Source organism: Emys orbicularis, chromosome 6 (assembly GCF_028017835.1).
Source record: "Emys orbicularis isolate rEmyOrb1 chromosome 6, rEmyOrb1.hap1, whole genome shotgun sequence".
Classification (NCBI taxonomy): Eukaryota; Metazoa; Chordata; order Testudines; family Emydidae; genus Emys; species Emys orbicularis.
In genome coordinates this window covers 97,067,781-97,093,280 of record NC_088688.1, presented here as the reverse complement: position 1 = coordinate 97,093,280, position 25,500 = coordinate 97,067,781, and the positions used below count along the sequence as shown (strand labels likewise).

Here is a 25,500-nt window from a genome sequence, read left to right as displayed (position 1 = left end):
TGGGGATCAGCAATTACTGTGTGGAAATGTTGAGAAATTGTCAGTGGTTAGATTCCCTGTAGCAAATTTTTTGTTAAAGTTTTATTTCATTTATGCACTAATGTTTTTAACTGTTATTGTAGTAGCCAGAATTTGCCATAACATATTGGTACAGTATAGTGATAGTAGAGAGAGACACATATAGTCACGTAACACACACGACCTAAACTATCTGATTGTTTTTCATATATTCATTCATTTATTTTCCCCCCCCTTCAGTGACCTTATAACATGCAAGCCACTGATCCCAGGGGGAATTCCCCTGCTTTCCTTCAGCCTCAGAATGGGAGCAGTCATCGATCATCTGGCTATGTTCCAGGGAGAATTGTTCCTCTTCGTCCACCCCCACGTCCAAAGAGCCAAACTTCAGCCAAATTTACATCTGCAGGACAAGAAGCCCATGCAACATTTGCCCTCTCGCCAGAGGAGCAGCGCTGTCAAGCAGAAACCAGCAGAAAGAAAAGACACAAAAATACTCTCATTTGCTTTGGCATTTCTAGCTTTTCATTTTTTATAGCACTGGCAATTATCTTGGGAATATCTTCAAAATATGCACCAGATGGTAAGTTGTTGTGTAAATGAATTCTTATTACAAGTTAAACTGCCTATGAATATAGTTTAACAATCATCAGTATTAATGTTAAAAATAAATATATATATTTGATGTTGATATTTATCTATTTAACATATATTTTGTTAAAAATAATATAACACATGGGTAAAAAAGGGGAAGTTGATAGCAGTGGTGTTAACAGGTCTAAAACCAGACAGTTTATAAGAAGAGCTAAAGGTACCCATGAAAACTATATGGCCCCTAGGGCGAAGGACAATAAGAAGGAAACTTTTAATTAACTGGGAACAAAAGAAATCTTAGTGGTGCTATAGATCCATTACTAGCTAGGGATGATTAAATTGTCAACAGTGATGCAGAAGAGACAGAAATGTTCAAATATTTCTGTTCTGTATTTGGGGAGAGGCTGGATGATGAGTTCATAGGTCAGCAATAATATTTTCTATTCCAGCCATAACTAGGAAGGATGTTAAACAGCACATAATAAAATTAAACATTTTTAAATCTCAGTACCAGATGACCTGCACTCAAGAGTCTTAAAAGAATTGACAAATGAGCTCTTTGAACCATTGATGTTGGGTTTTTCTCAGTATTCCAAAATATGTTAAAGTTCCAGAGGAATGGAAAAAAGCTAATACACCAGTATTTTAAAAAGGATAAACAGGATGGCCTGGTTAACTGTCCTATAGTTAAACTTGATATTAATCTCATGCAAAATCTTGGAATGGCTAATAGGGGATCCTAGGAATTAAAGGCTGGTAGCATAATTAATGAGGATCAGTTTGGTTTTTTTGGAAAATGGGTATTGTCAAAGCAATTGATGAAATTATAAGCTTTATTGGTAAAGGTAACTTGTAATATATTTGGACTTTTGGAATGCATTTGACTTTACAGCAGGACATTCTGATTTAAAAAATTAGCACTGTACAAAATCAATGTAGCACAAATTGAATGGATTAAAAACTGATGACTAATTTCAAAAAGTAATTGTAACCTCCATCCAGTGGTGGTATTTCTAATGGGGTTCCACAGAGATCAGTTCTTGACCCAATGCTATTCAGTATCTTTCTTCAATGATATACACCGCTACCTCAATATAACGTGACCCGATTTAACACGAATTTGGATATAACACGGTAAAGCAGCGCTCCAGGTGGGCGGGGCTGCGGTGGATCAAATCAAGTTCAATATAACGCAATTTCACCTATAAAGCAGTAAGATTTTTTTTGGCTCCTGAGGACAGCATTCTATCGAGGTAGAGGTGTAGAAGAAAATCAAAATTGGGGTGGTAAATGTCAGGTCAGTTGTACAGTGTGACCTTGATCACTTGGTGGTAACCTGGACTCATTTGAACAACATGTGCTTTAAAACAGCCAAATGCAAGTGTGACCATGGTGCCTGGAGGGGCCTGGTCTACACTACCCGCCTGAATCGGCGGGTAGAAATCGACCTCTCGGGGATCGATTTATCGCGTCCCGTCAGGACGCGACAATCGATCCCCGAATCGACGCTCTTACTCCACCAGCGAAGGTGGGAGTAAGAGCCGTCGACGGGAAGCCGCGGAGGTCGATTTTGCCGCCGTCCTCACAGCGGGGTAAGTCGGCTGTGATACGTCGAATTCAGCTACGCTATTCGCGTAGCTGAATTTGCGTATCTTAAATCGACCCCCCCCTGTAGTGTAGATGTAGCCTATGAGTGCCACATTCCGGGCTAACTGCAAGGAATAGGGCAGAAAATCCCCCACACTGGTGGTTTATTCTGTAATTAGATTTCACCAAGCCAGTAACCAAACCGCTTCTGTATTACCACACTGGTTACTAAGAAGCCAAACTACAGCCTCCTTTAAGCAATCTAGCCTTTGGCTCCCATCCAGACAGCCAAGTCTAATATAGCAAGAGATTACTAAAAACCTGATTCACCATACTTAAAATTCTGCCAATCCCCAGGGACCGGACATGTTGCCTACTAGGTCAATGAATATTTCAGATCTCCCCCAAATGCACACTTACAGCGTTTACACTTACAGTTCTCAGGTCAGTTTCATAGCAGAGATGGTGAGGCTGCTGATTTGTAAGAGTCCTTCTGGAATCAATTTAAAAGGTTATAGTCCAATAGGCAGCCCATGTGTTGAGTTTGTTCAAAATCTTCCATGAGAATTCCAGAGTTAATCCAGAATAGACCTGGAGACCTCAGTCTTGTGGGCTTAGACCAGGGGTCTCAAACACGCGGCCCGCGGGGCTCTTGTGTGTGGCCCACCAAGCTCCCTGCGCCCCCCCCACCCCACCCCTCTGCCTACCCGTGGGATTGCCTCCTGACGCTGTGAGCCTCACGCTGCTCTCTGAAGCAGCCGGCAGCACGCCCCTTCGGGCCAGGGGGGAGGGGGAAGGAGGCAGAGGGCTCCGGCATTGCCTCCTTCCAGGCACCGCCCCCCACAGCTCCCATTGGCCGGGAACAGGGAACCGCAGCCAATGGGAGCTTCGTGGGAGGTACCTGGAGGAGCGGCAAGAGCAGCACAAGCAGGGAACCCTGAGCCCCTCCCCCTCCCCCAGGGGCTGCAGGGACACGGTTCAGCTGCTTCCTGGAACGGAGCAGCCCGGAGCCGGGGGCCAAGGGAGGCAGGGAGCCTGCCCTGGCCCCAGTGAGCGCCGCTGCCACCCCGGAGCCGCTCTAGGTAAGCAGCACCAGGCTGGAGCTCACACCCTGAACCCCTCCTGCATCCCCCAACTCCATGCCCTGAGCCCCCTGCCACATCCCGCACCCCAACTCCCTGCCCTGAGCCACCTGCTGCACCCTGCACCCCAACTCCCTGCCGCACCCCTCTTGTACCCCACACACCAACTCCCTGCCCTGAGCACCCTGCACACCTCCTGCACCTCAACTCCCTGCCCTCAGCCCCCGCTGCACCCTGCACCCTTTTTGCACCCCCTGGGGGCAGCATTGGGGTGGGGACTTCAGGGAATGGATTGGAATGGGGTGGGTAAGGGGTGAGAAGAGGTGGGGCAGGGGCGGGGCCTAATTGGAAGGGGTGGAGTGGGGGCGGGGCCAGAGGCAGTGTGGGGGTGTCAGTGATGCGGCCCTCAGGCCAATGCACTAGTCCTCATGCGGCCCTCGGGGTCATCTGAGTTTGAGACCCCTGGCTTAGACTTTCCCTGTCAAAGTTTAAGCAGATAGGAGATTAAAAAGGATCAGGCCCAAAGCTTTCTTTATAGTTGCAGCCAGCCATCGATCACAGCAGGACGTTCCTTGGATGAAGAATAGGTAATGTATGCTGTTGCTTTGAAGCTAATCTCCGTTTCCTATGCATACACAGGTAACCATTAGCATATTCAGAGGTAGTTTACTATGTGGAATTTACAAGTTTCAAAGAGAAATTAGGACAATAATATTATTACACCATATGTCCCATCTAAATGATAATATCCCCTTTTTGATCTCTGAATCAATAGAATTCCGTAATGAAGCATTATGAGACAGGAATAGAATTTTAGCATCTACAAGCTAATTAGATCACATTGTTAAACTTCTAATAAGATATAGGTAAACATAGACAAGTATAATTAGCATCTACCCTTTGATTCTCTAACAATATTAAGTAAACATATTAAAGTTTCTAGTCTACTTAACATGGCTTTGATAACTACCTGCAGGGAATGGCCAGGGAATCTGTTTATCATTTCATTACCTCCTGTGAAGTTGTTATGGGTCATACGCCAGTTGACCAGTCTGTCCATGTCACAGCAAGGTCATACATGTGAGCACAACAAAAGTCAACCACTCTTACAGGGTGTGGGTCTGTCTCACGGAAAGTAGTGACCATGAAAAGAACGTAGAGATAGTCAACTGAATGTGAGCTCCCAGTGCAGTGCTGTGGGATCCTTGGATGTGTAAATAGGGAATATTGAATGAGAGTCGGGAGGTGGGATTCTCATTGTAATTCAGTTCTGGTGTCAACCCTTCCAAAAAAGATATTGGAAAGGGTTCAAAAGGAGCCACAAGAATTATTCAAATTCTAGGAAAATCTGCCTTACAGTGAAAAATGTAAGAGGCTCAATCTAGTTAGTTTATCCAAGAGAAGGTTAGGAGGAGGTGACTTGAGAAGTCTTTTAAAATCTAGATTGGGAGAATTTGTAAAGTGGAGGCTCTAAAAAGCAATGGATTTGTTGAAGAGTTTACTAGGTAAATTTCTTTGGGTTGGGTTATACAGGAGGTCAGATTAGATTATCATAATGATACCTTCTTGCCTTAAAATCTGTAAAATTATGAAAGAGTTAGTGTGCTTTTGTGTTCATATGCAGATTGTTTCAAGATGACATTTATTTGATTTGTAGCCATTCCTTCATCAGACTTTTGAACTGGTTGAATTTTGCACCCTAAATAGAGTTGTGCCTGATCAGTACTTGGCAGACTTCCAAGGAAACGCAAGGTGTTGCAGGAAGAGGTGTTGATGATTCAGTAGGTGGCACTATTCTCTGAGTTATACCTTAATCAGTTCATTAATACGGTAGTGAGCACTGAATTCCTTGAGGTCCAGTCTTCTTTGATGAGATCTAAAACCAGGTCCTGACTACTTGCATTATTAGAGATCTCATTGCTCTCTTTACAAGAACAGAAGTATTAATCTTGGAATTTAGGCCATTTCCAATACAGCTAGTTACATTCCGCCTGCCTAAATTTATTCCGTGTCTCTTAAAATAAATGACACATTGACTGGAATTTTCCATCTATCTAAAGGAGAATTCCACTTACGCCCCTTTTAAAAAAAAATCCAAACATTCTGTCATGTGGAATCATGCTGACTCTGCATCCCTTCCTCCCCCTCATAGTTTTTCAGCAGGATTGGAATCTTTATATCCACAGCAAAGACTTGTGTCTACCACTTGAGCTAATGGAGTAACTGGTAGAAGTAGTAGGCTGGTATCCTCTGTGAATATTAGAGGTGGGGTGAGATGCCCATTTTGCTAATAGTTTTCACAGCTATTTAATAGAGAAACAGTGAGACTCGGGAACCCTGGGTTGAATTCCAAGTTTTGGGGGTGAGGGCAGTGTGCTGTAGTGGTTAGACCCTTTCCTTCTAGTTTGTCCCTTTCTGTCCTGTCCTCCCAGCTTGTCCCTCTCTGCTTCTGCCCTCCTCCTTGCTCCTCTCACCCTATGTTCTAGTCAGGCTATTTTAGTACAGCAAGGGAGACCAGTGAGAGCACAAGGAGAGACAATCTCCTCTCTGCTCTCGGTACCACTGTCTCATGCTACAAGTGACCCTGGGCTTCAATGATGAGCAAATGTAGAGAAATTCTGCTTGGCGCTTGCAGCCCTGGGCTGCATCATGCTGAGGGTAGACAGAATCTTCAGAGAATTTAGCTGCCAGACTCTTGTAAGCCTCTACTGAGCATACGAAAGTGGTGACTTTTCCAGAGGCTTATCCCCCTAAATTTGAGGGATTTTTGTGGGGACAACGAAAGGTTCCTATGTGACCACAGTGGTGACACCTCTGCCTACTCAACCCTCTGCCAAATTTTAAGTTATTGCTCCGAAGCTTCTCAGTTAAAGTGTGTGTGTATATATGTGTGTGTGTGTGTGTGTGTATATATATATATATATATATATATATATATATATATATATATAACATTTGAAAAACAGCATATTTTCCCCTTAAACTGCTTTTGCTGAAACTTAAAATCAAGCAACCACCCAGCCTGGAAAATTTTCAGCCTGAATGGTTAGTTTGGCATAGTTATCTGCCAAAGTTGCAAATAATTGAAAACAGGAATATATACTGAAAAGTGTATCTGTATAAAACATAACTGATGATTTTGGAGGGTGATATATTGTGCAGTATTAAATGCTGCGTGCTTCATTGTGGTCCCTTGTCCTGAATGTCAAGGAAGATTTTCAATGCACTTCCAGCTGTGAAAAAAGTCTTAATTTTCTTCATCGCAATCAGAGAACAGATGCACATTCTGTGTTTCAAAAGAATATTTATGTTAGAGGAACTTAATTTTGTGCCTGTGATGTTCATATCTCCTTTGTCACCATCTAATTAATTGGAGATCCCAAAACATTCAATTTTAGAATTGCTTTCTTATCCCCCTCCTTCCTATATCTGCACTGAAGTTACAGTCCTTAGCATTGCACTTTATAGATCTTTTCATAGAATTTATAGTAAATTTACTGTCTCATTAGATCATCTTATTACATTTCCCTTTGGTGCCCCTGGCAATGTGTTTCCCTACAGCTTTGTACAGTCCAATTCTGAAATAATGGGGCTTCCATTTCCTTTGGAGATTAATCAACAGTCTAGCAGATATTACCATTAAGGAAATGCTTCCTGCTATTTAGCTCAAATTCATTTGTTGAGTTTTATATCATCACTACTTTGGACCACCCTAAACAACTTTCTCCTGCCCTGATGTTTCCTTCCTTTGTTTTCTTGTAGAGTTTATATTATCCCTTAGCTTTCTTCTGGCCATGTATTTACATATTTAGTTGTGTTAATCTTCTTTTTCTAAGTCAAATCTTGGCTCCCGTGAAAAGGATTGATATGAATTCACAGTGTAGAAAAGGATTGAAGTGGCAATATGGTGTTAAATAAGTTATAAAATATAAATCAGAAATACTAATGATCACAGTAAAGATGAGCTGAATAGATACTACTTCATTACAGGGTGGCTATCCCACTTCCTTAGATAGGGGTGTTTACAATTGTCTATTCTTACATGCCCGTTTATTTTCTGAAGCTAAATTGCCTTTTGATGTAAGATTGTCTCTGAAGGAGAAGTGAGAAGGCTACATGGATGAATTCCATTGACATGGAATCATCCAGCCATTGTTCCAACACTGGGTGCTGGCCTGTTAGTCTTGGCATCTATTGTGTTTGCCCTCCTACCCCCAATATCTCCTTTTCCAGATGCTTTAGAGAGTGTCTTTCCAATCTCTGTCTGTCTGTCTCCCCACCTCCGTGCTATGAGGAGGCCGGTCTCTACTGCTGCAGTAGGCAGCTATTTTAACAGTCTTAACCCAATTGTTGAGAGAAGAGAATTCTAGGTTTTTGTAACTTTAGCTGATAGCATACAGGTCACCTTGGTATCTAAATGATTGGTGCCCTTTTGGCAGGAGCATTTTGTAATGCTCTTTATTGTGCTAAGTGGCTCAGTTTAAGAACAAGAATACATTCCTTCTACTAAAGCTTAGTCAGCCTTCACATATCCTGTCACTGTTTTTGCTGCATAAGTTTGAACACTGATGCGACTAACTGCGGTATCTTCTATGGTAAATTTAGGAAAACAACAGAAAGAAACAAGGTCATCCATTATTTCTGATCCCATTCCATCTAATTTGAAAAAGAAACGTCATATGCGTTGTACCCACTTATTCCTAACGAATGAAACCTTCATGTTGCTGTAGAGGGAGGACAACCCCTGACTTGTGTTTTTTGATTTTATATGGCAATGTCTTGTCTTAATGTGTTTGTGGTGTTTTTAATTGAGTTGGTTATTGCAGAGAATTGTCCAGATCAGAACCCTCGTCTTCAGAATTGGAACCCTGGACAAGATCCTGGAAAGAGAGTTATCATCAAAAACGGGGATTTGTTTCGTCTGAATTTGGATGCTACAGTGCACTCTATAGTCATACAGGATGGAGGTGTGTAATGGCAAAACAAGCCACGTTCTTCAATCAACTGTTATGTCCCATTTTTAACACGTTTCTGATTTATGTCCAAGCACATTTAGACAGGTGTAGGTGAGTGTGACAGTGTTGGCTGAAGAGGGAAGGCAGATGAGGAGGGAAGTTGGCATATACAAACAAACATCTACTTCCCTTTCCCTATTCAGGTGTTATCAAAACACTTGCTCTTCTGCATTAGTAATGTGTGCAGAAACCCGGCAATGAAATGTGAGAACTTTATTTGTGTTTCATTTGAAATATTTAGTGGAAAAACTTTGAAAATTAGCATTTGTACTTTTAAAAAATGGGGCTCTTTCACTCTGATGGTTCTGTTTTTTTAGGAAAGTTCAGAATTGAACATCATTCCAACAAATACTTTTGCATTGAAAATGTACACTATTTTAAAATCTTGGATAGTTTCAATATGAAAATGACCACTTCGAAGAAAATAAAATTTGAGTTGTAAAATTGTCCAGTGCTAAATGACTAATATTTTTGCACAAAATGACATAAAACTTACTTATCACTTTTGCATCTCTACTGGTAACGTGCTTAGGCTCTGTAGCATATCTCGGTGTGTTAAGAGTAATATGTTGTGATGTTTTGGGGACCAGACAGATCAGTAAGAGGTTCTGTCACTGCCTGTCTTGTAAATTTTGGGGGACTTTGTGCTGTGCAGCTAAAGTTCCGTTCCCTGAAACCCAGTATCCAGCTCACCAACAAAAGGTCTCACCAGCCTAGTTACTCTTTACAGGGTGACACCAACAGCTCTTCCAGTCCCGAGTCTTCCCAAATACCTGTTCCTCAAATTCTTAATTACTGGACACTCAGACTGTTTCCCTCGTGGCTCGTCACCCTTGAAGGCCTGAAACTGTTCTCTGCTTCCCTAGGCATATGCACTCCACACTGTTTGCACAGCAGCAACCTGTCTGGGATAAAATTAAACAAGTTTTTAAATAAACACAGATTCAAAGATGAATTAGTAAGGGAAGGCAAACATATACAAGTCACATGGAAAATCAACATAAAGAGGCAACCTCAGGCTTTTGCAGTTCATATTAAAGATAAAATCCCTTTTCTAATAAGAGTTACCTGTTGCCTTAAAGCAATTCTCCCCCACCCCCAAAAGCTATTCCCCTTGAGCCTGTCCCCCCAAATTCTGGATTTTAAAAAAAACCTCAATTCTAAGCCTTCTTTTAAAAGGCTTCTTTAATCCCCCACTCCTCCTGCCCATGGTGGTGACTCATGGTTAATCTGTGTGGGGAGCCAGGATGTTCTCTTCAGTTCAGATTGTCTCAGTGTCTTTCCATTAACTCTAATGGTCCATCATTGTCTTTTCCTGGGCTGGACAATGGGTAGTTTCTTGATGCCGGTTTTGTATAAACAGCAGGCTTAGGAGATGCCCCTCCCTGCTTGACTACTCACTGCCCTGCTGAGAGATAGCTGAAGTGCACCACAGACTGAGCACAGTTTTCTACATACACAGATTTGTAAATTCATACCCACAGCCTGTATACATTACGAGCTTTCATAAAAGACCTTACTTGATGTGTTTTTTATAGTACAATAATACAGTATGCAGTCAGTTGGTTTAACTGTTCATTGCTGGGGTTTAAACCTTCTCTTTGCCCCTTGGGATGTCTGGACCCTGGTTGTCACACATACACCACGTGCAAGCTGCCCACAGCAGCCAATGTGCCTGTATAGTGTTGTCAAAAACATCAAGGAGTCCGGTGGCACTTTAAAGACTAACAGATTATTTGGGCATAAGCTTTCGTAGGTAAAAAAAAACCACTTCTTCAGATGCATGGATAGTGCTGTGTAAGTTATGACTAGATTGCATAATGGGACCCAAGACTCCCATATATCTCCAAAGTCAAGAAAAATGGAGTGATGATTCTAATTCTTGGGAATTAGTTAATTCGTCTCTCTTTCCTATCATACTGTAGGCATTGGTAGGTCTGTCTAAATTTGAACAATTTTGCTAGATCATTCCATATCTGTCTAGTTGTCTTGATGTTGCAGTCGTTATTGGTCCAGTGGTATTGAAGCTTCATCAATCACTAGCTCCTCAGCTTTTACGGCACTTCTTGCTTTTGTGTCAAGAGTCTCAAATATATAAACAGATGAACAAATGCCCCTGGCTCTTCAATGGGATAGCTGCAAGAGACTCTAGGAGCCTTGTAAAGCAGAACTTGGACAATAACTTTCTAAGGACAATATCTGATTGGTGGAATCAATATTGATGCATTGTTTGTTAGATGTTGAGAAAACAAATTGGCAGAACAGATTAGCAATTATCATACTTAATAAAACTATAAGACAGCTTGTCAAAATGTCATTATACTAGAAGTTACAATTCTGTTCCAGATAGATTTTAACATGTAACTTCCTGAAAAACCCATTTCCCTTTCCTAAATCCATTTAGAAATCAAAATGATTTAACTTCCACTAACATTTAGGGTGGTTTTTTTTTTTATTGCAAGGTTTGGCAATCTGTTTCTTTAAAACAGCTTAATACTGAAATATTATTTCCCATAGGATTGCTTGTCTTTGGTGATGATAAAGATGGATCCAGACATATCACTTTGAGAACTCGCTTTATCCTGATAAAGGATGGTGGAGCGCTTCATATTGGAGCACAGAACTGTCGCTATAAATCCAAAGCAACTATAATCTTGTATGGCAAATCAGATGAAGGTGATCATGTGCCAACATTTGGCAAAAAGTTTATTGGTGTTGGCTCTGATGGAACACTGGAATTGCATGGGACTCAGAAGTTATCATGGACTTTGCTGTCAAAGACTATGTATTCCTCAGGGCTGGCCTCTGGTTCTTATGCATTTGAAAGGAATTTTTCCCGAGGGCTAAATGTGAGAGTGATTGACCAGGACACAGCACAAGTTTTGGTTGTTGATAAGTTTGATACCCATGAATATCAAAACGAAAGCAGGAGACTTCAGGATTTTTTAAAAGGTCAGGATCCTGGCCGCATTGTTGCTATTGCTGTGGGAGATTCAGCTGCTAAAAATCTCCTGGACGAAACCAGATTCACTATTCAAAATCTTCTGGGAAGTAAGCTTGTCAAAGGATTGAGTTACAGGTAAATAATTTTCTTTTCACTTCAAATCCACTTAGTCTCTCTAGATGTAGATATCCTGTGAACAGGGATTTGTGAAACTTAAGGAAGTATGCTATTTTTTTTCACAATCTAACACTGTTCACCCTATGTCTATCCTCCAAAGCTCGGCACACTGGTACGGTATGTAAATAAATGTCTTATTTACGGATAATCCCTTGCAGAACATAAGAACATAAGAAAGGCCGTACTGGGTCAGACCAAAGGTCCATCTAGCCCAGTATCTGTCTACCGACAGTGGCCAATGCCAGGTGCCCCAGAGGGAGTGAACCTAACAGGCAATGATCAAGTGATCTCTCTCTCCTGCCATCCATCTCCATCCTCTGACGAACAGAGGCTAGGGACACCATTCTTACCCATCCTGGCTAATAGCCATTTATGGACTTAGCCACCATGAATTTATCCAGTCCCCTTTTAAACATTGTTATAGTCCTAGCCTTCACAACCTCCTCAGGTAAGGAGTTCCACAAGTTGACTGTGCGCTGCGTGAAGAAGAACTTCCTTTTATTTGTTTTAAACCTGCTGCCTATTAATTTCTTTTGGTGACCCCTAGTTCTTGTATTATGGGAATAAGTAAATAACTTTTCTTTATCCACTTTCTCAACATCACTCATGATTTTATATACCTCTATCATGTCCCCCCTTAGTCTTCTCTTTTCCAAACTGAAGAGTCCTAGCCTCTTTAATCTTTCCTCATATGGGACCCTCTCTAAACCCTTAATCATTTTAGTTGCTCTTTTCTGAACCTTTTCTAGTGCTAGAATATCTTTTTTGAGGTGAGGAGACCACATCTGTACACAGTATTCGAGATGTGGGCGAACCATGGATTTATATAAGGGCAATAATATATTCTCAGTCTTATTCTCTATCCCCTTTTTAATGATTCCTAACATCCTGTTTGCTTTTTTGACCGCCTCTGCACACTGCGTGGACATCTTTAGAGAACTATCCACGATGACGCCAAGATCTTTTTCCTGACTCGTAGCTAAATTAGCCCCCATCATGTTGTATGTATAGTTGGGGTTATTTTTTCCAATGTGCATTACTTTACATTTATCCACATTAAATTTCATTTGCCATTTTGTTGCCCAATCACTTAGTTTTGTGAGATCTTTTTGAAGTTCTTCACAATCTGCTTTGGTCTTAACTATCTTGAGTAGTTTAGTATCATCTGCAAACTTTGCCACCTCACTGTTTACCCCTTTCTCCAGATCATTTATGAATAAATTGAATAGGATAGGTCCTATTCAATACTTCAAGAAGTATTGAAGAAGATTAATTAGTACATTATTTAACAGTGTAAAGGCCTGTAAGTGCTTATTATAACACTTATAGCTGTATATATAGTGAATTTTAACACTTACTCTAGTGCACCAATCTTCATAACTTTTTAAATGTAATTGTATGACTAGTGCTTATTTTCAGAATTTGTCTTTCTTTTAAGTGCACAATTCAAAAGCAGGTGTTGGCATCTGATGCATGTTCCTAACACCTCTGGGGTAAGAAGTGACAAATTAGAAACCATTCAAAAAAGGGGCCCTAATCAGACCAAACAAACTTTAACTTCTTCCCTGCCCCACAGAAAAGAGAGAGAGTAAAAAGTGATACAGACAGCTGCTGCATTCTTCTGTTGTCAGCACTTTTCTCTGGCAATTAATAAGAAACCAATATTTTGACACTGCATCTGCTAGGCATCTCAACTTCTCCTTCATAATGTGGTCTCTACAGATCACAATCCCATTCCCGACCACCTGGTCGCGGAACCCATTTGAAAGTGTGTTGTAGCCTATTAGGGAGTGTGCATTCGAAAGCCAAGGATATAAAATCTCTGAGTCGCCAGCTGTCTCTGTTCCTCTTTTTCTGCTAGCTTGAGTGGAACCCAATCTTCAGCTTGCACTGGGATTTGTTAGAATAATATTATTGTTAAAATATTTATCTAATAGTAAGTCAATAGTGTGTCTTTGGTTTTGTGTCTTCGTGCCCCCTCTCCCTCCCACCATCACCTCCCCATATTCAGACTTGGGCTATTATGCTCCATCTTCTTCAGCAGTTCAGGAAAAATGTCAGGGTTCCAACTTCTTGCCTTTGCAAAATACCATTTAGTGTTTGTTGTCCTAGAAATATCCTTGTGACTTGGGTACCTTTTAAAGGGCTTTCCAGCAAGAAAGAATCCTCTGAGCCATCAGAGAAGGATCTAGTCACCTGGGACTGGGAGGCTTTCCTAAGTCTGGATTCTAGCCTCAGAAGTTTTTATAGGAACAGCAAATGTGGGGGCAGTAGAGCATACCATAATATGTACCAGTCCCCTGGATACAGTAAAGACTCAGTCAAAGGTTGGTTGTGCCCTTGTGGAGACAGACACCTTGGATCCTACATCTCTTCCTGTGAGCATAAAGTGATTGGAGGAGGACCCCTCGGATTCAAGGTGCCCAGATCTGTCCCATAACCTCCTGGGATGGGTGTGCGGGAGGGGGGAGGGTTGTACCTCCTCATTTGTATCAGCATTTGTTCAGCTGAAATTGAGAGATTCCCTACCTCATGTGCTGGGAGGGAGCAGGAGGTTTTTTCCCCCCCATTCCTCCCCTTCTTGATTCCTGGCTGCTTTCACAGGTAGGCTGAGACTCCCTTCTTCTTAATAGAATTCTGTTTCCCATTGTCCCAGCAGCAGAAGACAGTGACAGTCCATGTCTCTTCTGCTGGCCACTCGCAAATAATAGTCACTCATGTCTCATGTCATCTTACCTTTGCATTTTTTTTTTTTAACTGACTTCCCTCCCACCCAAAATAAGAGATCTTCAGTTTGACAGTATCTCTTTGAATGTTCTTTCTGTCTAATGCTTATTTTGACTTCTTGGATAGTGAGGCTATAGAAAGACCTGTTCAGTGTAACATTCTTGCATCATTGTGATTAGACTAGAATACAGCAATTATGGGATTTAACCTGTAAAAATACTTGTTTAATAAAAAAAAAAAAAAAAAAAAAAAAAAAGTCTACGCTTATGAATAAACTAGTGTCTGGGTTGAAGGTTTTAATTTTTGCCTTTAATTGGTGAATGATTGGCCATCCAGCAAGCTGACTGGCTGGCACAGATTCTGTTTGGTATAATAGGGTATTTATTTTTTATCAGAATTAGATTTTAATCGCCTAATCAGTAGTCCTAGGAATAAGGATTGCTGACTTAGTGATGTGACCATGCTTGATTTGAGTCTCAGAGCTACAATAGGATTTTTGTCTCAAACCGATGATTGAGAGTGCGAACTATGCAAGTAATAAACATAGCATGGAACAGTGACTGCTTACTAAAAATGTTACCCCTTTTTAATAGGTTTGCTGTGTACAACATCCTACTCCAATTTCAATAGCTTGCAATGCTCTTTAAAAAAAAAAAAAATTACTGGAAAGTTTGATTCAGGTGGCTGTGTGATTGGTGTACATAGGGGTGTAGTAAGGAAGAGAGGAATCTCAAAATATTGTGCTTATAAATTCCAATAAGTCAAACCCCAGTTCTGATTAAAGGGCAGAACACATGAAGAAAGGCAGGGGTTAACGATGAAGGAAAGCACATTATATGAGAGGATATGTAGTGAAAGTGGTGAAGTAGAGCATGGAAGTCTGGGCTTCTGTTTCAGTCTCCTGTTTGACTCACTATGTGGTCTTGGACAAATCATTTCAGGGGGTGTCAGTGTAAAATGTATGTACTGTATATGTATACATTTAGCTAAAAACTTCCCACACTGTTAATACTGCAAGTTCAGCTTCAACAGTGGATTTGGCACTATAGACAGGTCTCCAGGCTGGTTAGAGCAGGTTTGTCTGAAAGTCTTAACTGCTATCAGTGCCTACTCTACTCTAGCACTACCATAGTGGGAAACTTGAGCAAGTATTCTTTAGTGTAGACAAGGTCTGAATCTCTCTCTGTACTTTGTTTTATGCACAAAACAACACTTGTTACATAATCTTGTGGTTTGTAAAATACTTTGAGGTCACTGGACAAAGTATTAACAATATTTCCTGAAGTCTGGAATCTTTAAAATAATAATAATAATAATAATAAAAAAAATAAAGAAGAGAAGGAGGCCAGGGGCAGTAGAAATGAATGGTGAGCATTTTCCAGCCTGCGTATGGGAACAACCAAATATTTTCAACAATTATCTCTTGCATGAGGAGGTCCCATTCTTCTATTGCATTTTGGAATTATATTTGTAAAGAGTTTTGGAAAAGAGGCAAAAGAATAAATGTTTGACTAAATGTAGTATGATTGTTGTATACAGTGTCTATTTGCAAAGCATTTAATTTAAGGGGATTTTGTGTTTAAACATTTACTTCATTTCTTGCAGGCAAGCCTGGGCTTTAGTTGGTGTTATAGGTGGTGGAAATTCCTCCTGTAATGAATCTGTGAGAGACTATGAAAATCATAGCACTGGGGGAAAAGCTCTTGCTCAAAGAGAATTTTTCACAGTGGATGGTCAGAAGTTTGCTGTGAGAGCTTTTAGTGAATGGAATGAAGGTAGGAAAGTTTATTTGTGTGTTCGTTTTTTCCCTAAAAGCTTCATAGGCAAAATTGTTTTCAAAAACAATTTGTATGGTTTATTTTCTAGAACAGTTTTTATTAATGCAAGTTAACTTCCTAATGGTAAACAGACAAAAATAATTGCAGTAATTAATGTTGCCTAACTTTTGGATGAAATACAAATCCAAATAGAGGGGAAGGTATCAAAAATGAAAACTTTAAAATGTAAATCTCCTTGTCTGCTTCAGTGCTGTGGGCATCCAACATACCATCAAGGGGACACAGGGAACTGTATCCTTAGAAATACTAAAACCTAAAATCACCTACTGCAGGCTGGAGATCTGACAGGCTTGTGGGTTTTTATATATCTTTTCCATATTTGCCTTTTTGGTTTCTTATCTTTAGTCCTATTAGAATATTGTGTTAATTGCTGTTGCTTGTGATGTTTGGAGGATTCTGAAGCGTGGCTGATTTTATTTTTCACAAAAGGGTCTCTGATTAGTTGGATTATTCTGACATGCATACTTCTGACAGTCTGTTGGTCTGGTAGTAGGCAGTATCTGAACACAAGAATATTTTTGGTGGTGTTGAATCCTTAACTGCTTTTCTTATTCTTAGTTCCATGGTCTTGGTGCGGATTAGAAAAAGGAAATTGCTTCTGAGGTCAAATTCCTTGGCAATAAATGTTATCGGTACTAGGAATTCACTTTCATCTTTTATGATGCTAAAGCTCAATCTTATCATTTATTTCTTTTAGAAAACAAAAATGGTTGCAGGCCACTGAGTCTGGTGGCTGTTTGCAGCCTACTTTTGATCAGGAAAATCTGCACCAAGGCCTGTGACCTATAAATATCCGCAAGTCTCCTTGTACATTGTGAGGGGATTGTAGGATCCCCATTAAATGTATGGCTCTGCCTTGATGTAGCATCTTTGTCATGGGTAGTAAAGGCCTTTGTATTCACCACAAAGCCAAGGAATATCTGTCTCTGGGTATGTCCTCACTGCCCACGTTACATCGCGGCCGCAGCAGCTGGGGGAGAGTTCTCCAGCGATTTTAAAAATAACCACATTGAACGAGGGGGTGGTTGACTACTAGTGATAAAGCACTGTCTGTATCTGCGCTTTTCAGCGCTAAAACTTTTGTCGCTCAGGGGGGTGACTTTTCACACCCCCGAACGACTAAAGTTTTATCGCTGAAAGTGGCAGTGTAGACACAGCCTAAGTCTCTATATTGGAGCTCTGATAGATTTTCAGATTTACAAAACTCTCCTCTTAATCAGTGGCTCAGTACAGTCACATTCGTCTGTTTGCAGTTTGGTCTTTGGTCTTTAAAAAGGATATGTATAAGAATAATATTCTTGGACTAATTATCAGACTGAAGGGATACCCATGCAGATAAGGTCTACCAGACTTATGAGATAGATATGCTTGGGGGATTAGTAGTTTTTCAAGGTCAGGGATACCCTAACTGGTCATGTTAGTGTTATGATGCTGTTCTTCAGCTGATTATCCAGGATGTATGCCATGAAAGGTCTATCTCCCAGTAAGCTTTTGTTATTGTCTGAGTTTGCATTCCTCTGGGATCCTCCCTACTCCAGTTCCATAAATATATGGAACTGTTAATTTCCTAAGAATGGTTTCTCTTAAATTGTCCAAGAAGTTATGGAACTCCAGACTCTCCTTGTCTGGTCATATTTTGGGGATCACTAAACTCCCACTTCACCACACTTTCTCTTCCAGAGTCCTGCTTACTTCTTTTAAACATCACCTGTCTGCCAGGCAGTTCACTTTCCTGGCAGCTTCCAGAAAACTAATTTAGTTTCTAGCATCATACGTTTGAGAACAAGTGAATTCACTTATCACTTTTAAAGTGAAGGAGTTTCACATCTTTTTCAGTCTAAGAAGATCTAAATTTAAAAATACCAGTAGTTCTTTTTATGAAGTTTTCCCTCACTGAGAGGACTACTGCGTATCTTTTATTCTTTTTGAGATTATACTCTTGTGGGTGATGGGCAAGGTATGTGAAGGGAATTAACAGTTTGCTTTCATAATGACCAAAATATTGGTTCTGAATTGCTTAAAGTCTCTCTGAAAAGTGACTATGGAAAAATGGCACCATCTGTTGAATATGTATATTGAGTTGTATCTGCCCACTTTAGTGACAAGTATGTTTGGCTTTTTTATTTGTTAGCCATACTGGCTCTGTACTGCTAAGTGAGATAGAGCTGTATTCTAATATAATATATGGAGATATACCTATCTCATAGAACTGGAAGGGACCCCGAAAGGTCATCGAGTCCAGCCCCCTGCCTTCACTAGCAGGACCAAGTACTGATTTTTGCCCCAGATCCCTCTTCCTGCACATGTATCAACAGAATTAATTTGAGTCCCTGTATCTGTGCAAACCCAGTGAAGGGTGTGTAGTTGTACAAGTGACCCTTGGCTTGCCAAGTCTTTCTTCTGGTGGTGGTGCATAAGGAAAGTACCCAGCTTTGTTCTCTGATCCCAGGTTTTTCACATAAGTTTTTCTGCCTTTCAGCCTATCATTTCTACTGGTAAAATGAGATCATTACATCTGAATCCGACTCGCCAAACATGAAGCCCTCAAGGCCATTTTACATAATCCCTTTTCAGAGCAGTACCATACTAGAAGGCTTCTTACATTTTGGAAAATGTTAGTTAAATATCTGAGTTCCTTATTAGTTAAAATAACTAAGTATTTGTAAAGTAGATGACATTTGAAATTATAGCTTTTATATATTGCTGCATGCATCATTTTTCCTTTTTAGGTGTCCCACGTTCAGGTTTCCAGGTAGAGGCTATAGATGGAGTGATACTAGATCTGTTGGAGGATGTTAGTAAGTGGGAGCCTGAAGACCAGATTGTAGTTGCAAGCACCGACTATTCAATGTACCAAGCAGAGGAATTCACTCTCCTTCCCTGTCCAGAGTGTAGCAGATATCAGGTCAAAGTCAAAGGTAGGAGACTGATGAAAATGTAAGGTACGTACAAAGTGACTGTGTAGAGGGGTGAAAACATTATGTACTAATTAGGATAATGCCCTGAAATGGCCTCTTATACTGGGAACAGTAAACTCTTCCCAGTGACAGGTTCAGACCATTCATCCATCTCTCCCTCCCCTCCCAGACTTTCCCCGGCTATATGCGAGGAGTACATTTCATTCTTTTAGTATATAGTTGTCATGATTTGTGACAATGTTAACTTCACACCCATGAACACTGCAGTTTGCCTCTTTTCCTTTTTCCTCTTTACTTTTCTCAGTGGATATTTCAGAAACAATCTGATCCTAAAAATAACTTCTCATTTGGTTCTATCTCCCCACCTTTGCTCCCTGAATTGTTGTGATTTTCAATTCCTTTGCTTCTAGTGCCTTTGTTAGCTCCTTTAAATGTGCCATGATATATCCTCTTTTAAAAAAAAATAAAAAATAAAACCTTCCTTTGACCCTGATTTTCATTTTGTAAATTTTTTTTTTCTTTTTCTTTTTCAGCAAAATGTTTATGCAAGTGACTCATCTCTCAGATCTCTTCTCATGCAGTGGATCTCTGACTGGTTGCAAATTGTCTTTGTTCTGGGCATAACACAGAAATGTCTCGCCTACATGTAGTTGACCATTTCTTTTTTTACTGCCTACGACTCCATTCTGTTTGACTTCACTGCAGTGCAGAGATGACTTGTGCCTGCTGCTTGTGCGGGGTGGGGTACAATTAAAAGTGCCCTCCCCAACAGCTTGCATCATGCCCCTGCCTACACGTCCCCCTCAGTTCCCAGCTGTGTGCTGCTGCTTCTCCCCCCAGCAACAGTACAGCTCCCAGTTTGCCAGCTCTAGCTGTTGCCGTGCAGAGCGGGGGCACGGCTGCACAATGTGACCAAGCAGGGCCAGCAAACTCTGGCAAAAATTGGGCAGGGGGAACATGGACCCCACCTCCACCCCCCATTTTGCCTTTCCAGCCCACTCCATCCTCTGAGACTACTGTATGGGCATCTCTGGTTTTCTTATACCTCTGTGCTCCCCCTTCAAGCCAAAACTTTTCCTCTGTGGAGGGGCGTGCAAGTCTCAAATCTTGAGCTTTCATCCTCTTCATCTCATGGCTTTACCCTTAGCTATCACTTTTAACATTGATCAACTCACCATATAATTTGACACCTAGGGATACCTCTGTCTGTCCTGTTGGTCTCTCAGATTTATGACTTTGCCTTGGACAATATGAGCACCTTCAAACACAACTCTTATCTCCCCTCTTTCTCTTTTAGACTCAGAACTCTTATTTGTTTCCACTGCTTGTAATCATAATATCATCCTTACTTCCTGAACTTTCCTCTTTCTCCTCTGATTGCAACTCTGTTTCTTACTGCCTCTGTGCCTCTGGTGAAACACATGTTGTTGCAATCATATCTTCTCATCTTGACTGTATAAGAACTTAATTCTCTAGCCTCCGAGTCCTAGCCTCCAGTCTCCAGCATCTGTGGAATGCTGCTCCTCATTTGCTCTCATGTATGGAAGAAGTACAACCAAATTGTTCCCCTCCTAAACAGGTCTGTCTTCCTATTTGTTCTGGATCCAATTTCCTCTTTCTTGTTCTGAAAATGTCTTTCCAGTGTTGGTGAAAAAGTGTACTGTCTTGCCATCTGGGACAGCATTTTTGTATCTCCTCTCCTTACTGAATTGCCATGTGTTTTTCACGTCATCCAAAATGTATTCCTTGTCTGTCCCCCTTTTTTTTCCCACTTTGAAGCTATTCTTTAACTCAAAATTTGGGATACAGTGTGTAATTCACTATATGGAATCATGTTGTATTTCAGTCACCTTCTAAACTTAGTATTTATAAATACATTTCACCTTGGAAAACGTACCTTTTAGTCCGTGTATGATTCACTCTAGAGTTGCTCTTACAGAGCTTGTCAGTAACATTTTTTATAGGGCTTATACTAGGGAGTCAAGTACAATGTGCACACCTTCTGAAAGGAAGAGTAATTTGGAGCTTTAAATTAGCACTTTCATTAAAATGGTAAATTGGCCGATCTTACTACTTTTCAGCATTAACTTGAGTGCTCTTTTCTAGTAATTTGAAACCAAGTAAGGCAGACAGTAAAGGGAAATTTTATTATGCCCCCAAGGCATTTTTATTTTTATTGGAAGTCATGCAAAACTTGTCAAGCCAAATTCTCTCCTCAGTTTGGCGGGGGGGGGAAGTATGGTTACATTATGCCTTGAATAGGCCTCTTCTCACCTGCTATTTGTATCTTGTACAAACATGAAAAAGTGAAGCAATTTGATAGTTTAGTTTGCCACCAAAAGGAAAATTTTAGTATTTCCCTTCCTTAAATTTTGGTAGCCCATGTAATACTTGTAGGATACAGAAGTTAGGAGAAAGTATTTTTTGAAGAATGCCTCCGTTTTCTTTCCTGTCTCCTCTCCATCATTCTTTTTTGAAGGGTGGGGAAGAGAATGAGCAAAGATTGTCCGCTGCAAGGAAAAGGTACCAGTTCTGGTCAGTTTTACATAACATCAGGCATAGTATGAGAAGTGCTCCTATTGAAAATTTTCAGCTGGACTCTTTCTGTAGCAGTCAGAGGCAGCTGTGACAGAGATGTCAGCTTTGTGTTAAGGGGAGAAGTTGCCTATAAATACAGAGATAAATGGAAAAATAAAAGAAGTGCCCATTTGTAGTTTAAGGCTTACTGGGATAATACTTCACATAATATAGACAAATGAATGAAGGTTAATATTTCAGAGGAATTTGTGAGTGAGGACCAAAATAGATGAAAGTTTTTGTTCTTGGTTGTTGTTTTTTAAAGACCTTTTTAATTAGGATTTTTAACTGTGATGGCAATGTTTCTCCCATTTAGGAAGGAGCCAAATTAGTCAGAAAAATAAATGGAGCAAGTCTGGGAATTTTCTTCCAGTAGTTTTTTAATGAGTGTTTAAAGTTTTGCTGAATTAGGCCCTGCACTGTTGTGCATGTAGGCTAGCTTTATATACTGTGAGGAGTCCCACTGAGGTCAGTGGGGCTACCCACAGCGAATAAGACTAAGCATGTACACACGTCTTTGCAGGATCCAGGCCATTGATCTTGAAAAGGTGTTTGAATTTACTAATCAGTTATCACACACTTCCAGGTTTTATGATTATTCTGTGTAGGAAAGATTAGCCAATTGATACTTTTTTTTAAAGCAACTTCTCCTTTGAAATCCTACTGTTTTTTGAAGTTATGTTTTTAATAATTTAAACATCCTTAATCTTTTCCATTTCTTCACTTCTATTTCCTGATTAAAGGAAGGTTACTGCCACCCTCTTTCAGTCTCATGGGGAAGCTTCAACACTCATCCTCTTCGGACCCCCCCCTCCTTTCCCCTGTGGGGAGGATACTAGTCCCTAGTAGTTCTCTCAGTGCACTGTTGGGTGCTTACGTATCATTAAATCAACTACAATCTGAAAACCTGGCTATAGGAAAGCTGCTGCTGTTCCTGGTACCCAGTCTCCTCTTCAGCAGCCCTCTGCTTTATGGAGAGAGTGTTGCCTTCTGTACAGAACCCCGTGGCAACAGATATTTGTTGCTTGATGTTTATCACCTGCCAGTGATGTGTATTTTGTCTGTGGTAGTGGACTCTTCATCTCTGATGAGGAGTGTTTGTTAACCAATCAGAACATTAGTTTTCAGGTACCCAGTATTCCAAGAGGTTTTAAAATACAATGTTGCCTGCCCTATCTTCTAGTTGTTTAAGTGAGCATGTTATGTAAGCTAACAAGTTACATTTCTGGTTTTAATGGATGAGAAGTTAAGTTGGTCATCTACACTATTTTTCTTTTCTCGAACTGACTTTTTGAACAGAAAATCCCCAGTTCCTTCATATGGGAGATGTCATTGATGGAGTGGACATGAGGGCAGAGGTTGGAGTTCTCACTAGGAATATCCTAATCAAGGGAGAGACAGAAAAGTCCTGCTATGCTGGCAATCAGTGTCAATACTTCAATTACGATACATTCGGTGGACAAATCAAGGTTTGAAAAACTTTTAAGTAGCTTCCTTAGATTGAGGATGACTTCTGAGCCAAAGTATTAATTCTAAATTTGGGGTGGGGGGGAGGACTTCTTTGTTTCAATATCCTCTAACCTGATATTCACTAAATTCTCACTGAGTGGTTCTATCAATATTTCTTCTCATCTTTCCTAAAACTGGAATTCATTTGCCAAGAATTAGACTGAAGAATCAGGGACAAGAAATATTAATGTGTATAATGTTATTAGAAGCCTGTTGCTTATGTTTATATTGTGTATTGTTCAATGCATGGATGATTTAATATACAAAGGGCAAGATCTTCAAAAGTGACTGGTTTTGGGTACCCAACCTGAGTCACTTTAATGGAGCTTGATTTCAAAAAGTGCTGAGCACATACCATCTGAAAATTTGGGCCCTTTTATGGCATCTCCTGTTGGGCACCCAAAACCAAGAGTCACTTACTAAAATAAAGGGATATAGAAGGAGCATTAGTGTTACCATTTCGTATATCTTGCATGGCTATATGTTAAAGGAAGATTAAGGCTGAGATGGAAAGCAGTAGTATGGAAACTAGTGGTTAAAGCAGGGATTCCCAAACGTTTTGCTGGTATGACCACATTTTAATTGATTTCCTCCCGGGACCCCAGACAGCATGAAGGATGCCAGTTTGAAGAGCAAAATAGCCTCCGCTGCCCAGCATGACTTGACATACGCTGCACGTGAGGTCACGGTGCATGGAGGACACCATTTTGCTCTACAAAATGGCTCTTCCGCACAGCGGAACCTCATATTTATGATGCATGTGAGGTCATGCTGTATGGAGGATACTATTTTGTAGAGCAAATGGTGTCCCCCATGCACCGTGACCTCACACACACCATACATGCGAGGTCACACAGTGCAGAGCAGAATGGTGTCCTCCCCACACTAGGGATCACCTCAACCCCATTTGCTGATGGTGCAACCCCATTTGCGGTTGAGACTCCCAGTTTGGGAAGCTGGGTTAAAGATAAAACTTGCCATATTAATTCCAATGGGATTAAATGCAAGGAGTGATTGAGGTGTTATGGTTGTGCCCAGTAGATGTTAGAAATGTTTGAGGCTTCATCCTTTTAAAATGCAAATTGCATTGCTTTCACTGTGGGTTTATTTTTTTTGTTTTTTTGTTTTTGTCACCGGCTTAGTCTCCTTTTTTAAGTGTGGGGTATAGATTTTAGTTTCATAATGCTGGAAACAATGGTGGGAAAGATCTACAGTCTCTCTTTTGCTGCAGGCTTTGTTTTGTGGGAGGGGAATAAATTGGGTTTTAAGTTTCCTATTGTGATTAAGATAATGCAGTGGAGAAAGATGTTGACAAGTTGTCAGCATTACAAAGCTGGTCTTTGACTGCTGCAATAACTCAAATTGATGAATGAAGATGGAACAGAAAACAAATATTCTGAGACATCAGAGTTGTTAAATTGTTCTTGTGAGTCTTTTCTGAATAGTTGGGCAGATGTTGCTAAATTTACATTAGCATTTGTTTATAAAAACATCTACCACAAAGCATTTTTCAGCTTTTGTTAATTTGTAAAATAGGTTAAAATGTCTGGACTCAGTAGAAACTACAGGCTGATAAGACCCCTTTACATGGAAAGAACGGTATAAGTGTTGTACTGTACATCCGAGTCAGGCCTTAATTTGTAGCTTTAATGTTTCATTACTGTGTGTGTTTAAACATTAAGGGTCAGATCCTCAACTGATGTTAATTGGGAGCAAATGCAGCAAGGCCGATTTCTGTCAGCCGTCAGCATTACACTGGTTCTAAATGCCTGTGTGGCTCGAAAGCGTGTCTCTCTCAATAAAGCTATTAGAGAGACGAGGTGGTAAATGTAAGCTCAGGAGCTGAAAAGTTGAAATGGTCAATCACTGCTTCTTTAACTTGCCCACGACATGTAATAGTGTGTTTTTAAGGTATTTATATTTGACAGTCTAATTCACAAGCCCTCAAATGTGTAATGGGGGTAAGTTAATATTACAATGAGAACTTAAAGTTCTTGATTTGTCGTTAAATTTGCAAACTTAACTTCACATAACTCTAAGCATTTGCATTTAGTTTACTTTTTTAAGACAGAAGGAAGAAGAAATAGTTGCAGTTGCCCAATTGTTTCTTGTGCAATTCCATAACCTTAACAACTTTTGATGTACAATACTTAGCTGTGTACTAGCCAATTATGCAATTTAATGTGAAAGTCCATAGTTCTGAGGGGATTGCCCATTGTCATGTAGCAAAAGAGCACGTCTTGTATCTAAAACGGCAGACTTAAGCTATGTCTACACTACAGATCTTACAGTGGCATAGCTGTACCGCTGTAGCTGAGCTGCTGTAAGCTCTCCTGTGTAGCGGCTCTATGCTGACAGGAGAGTGCTCTCCCACCCTCAACCAGCGGCAGTAGCTATGTCCGCGAAAGAGCTGTCCATGCCAACACTTTTGTCGGTGAAACTTATGTCAGTCAAGGGTGTGTGTTTTTTCACACCCCTAACCAACAAAAGCTTTACTGACAAAAGTGTTAGTGC

At 40.5% G+C, this 25,500-nt stretch overlaps 1 protein-coding gene across 2 annotated transcripts in view; it reads left to right on the top strand.

Moving 5' to 3' along the window:
* Window positions 1-262: 262 nt before the first annotated feature.
* The window catches only part of CEMIP2 (cell migration inducing hyaluronidase 2), a 50,067-nt gene continuing 24,829 nt past the window's right edge, over window positions 263-25,500 (top strand). Inside the window, exons 1-6 of one of the 2 annotated variants that reach the window (XM_065406156.1) lie at window positions 263-601; window positions 8,108-8,248; window positions 10,814-11,375; window positions 15,750-15,919; window positions 18,712-18,900; window positions 22,777-22,946. In XM_065406156.1, the coding sequence (XP_065262228.1) occupies window positions 271-601; window positions 8,108-8,248; window positions 10,814-11,375; window positions 15,750-15,919; window positions 18,712-18,900; window positions 22,777-22,946 (1,563 nt within the window). In that variant the 5' untranslated portion in view covers window positions 263-270. The remainder of the gene's footprint in view (window positions 602-8,107; window positions 8,249-10,813; window positions 11,376-15,749; window positions 15,920-18,711; window positions 18,901-22,776; window positions 22,947-25,500) is intronic. The other variant, XM_065406157.1, reaches the window with a different exon arrangement.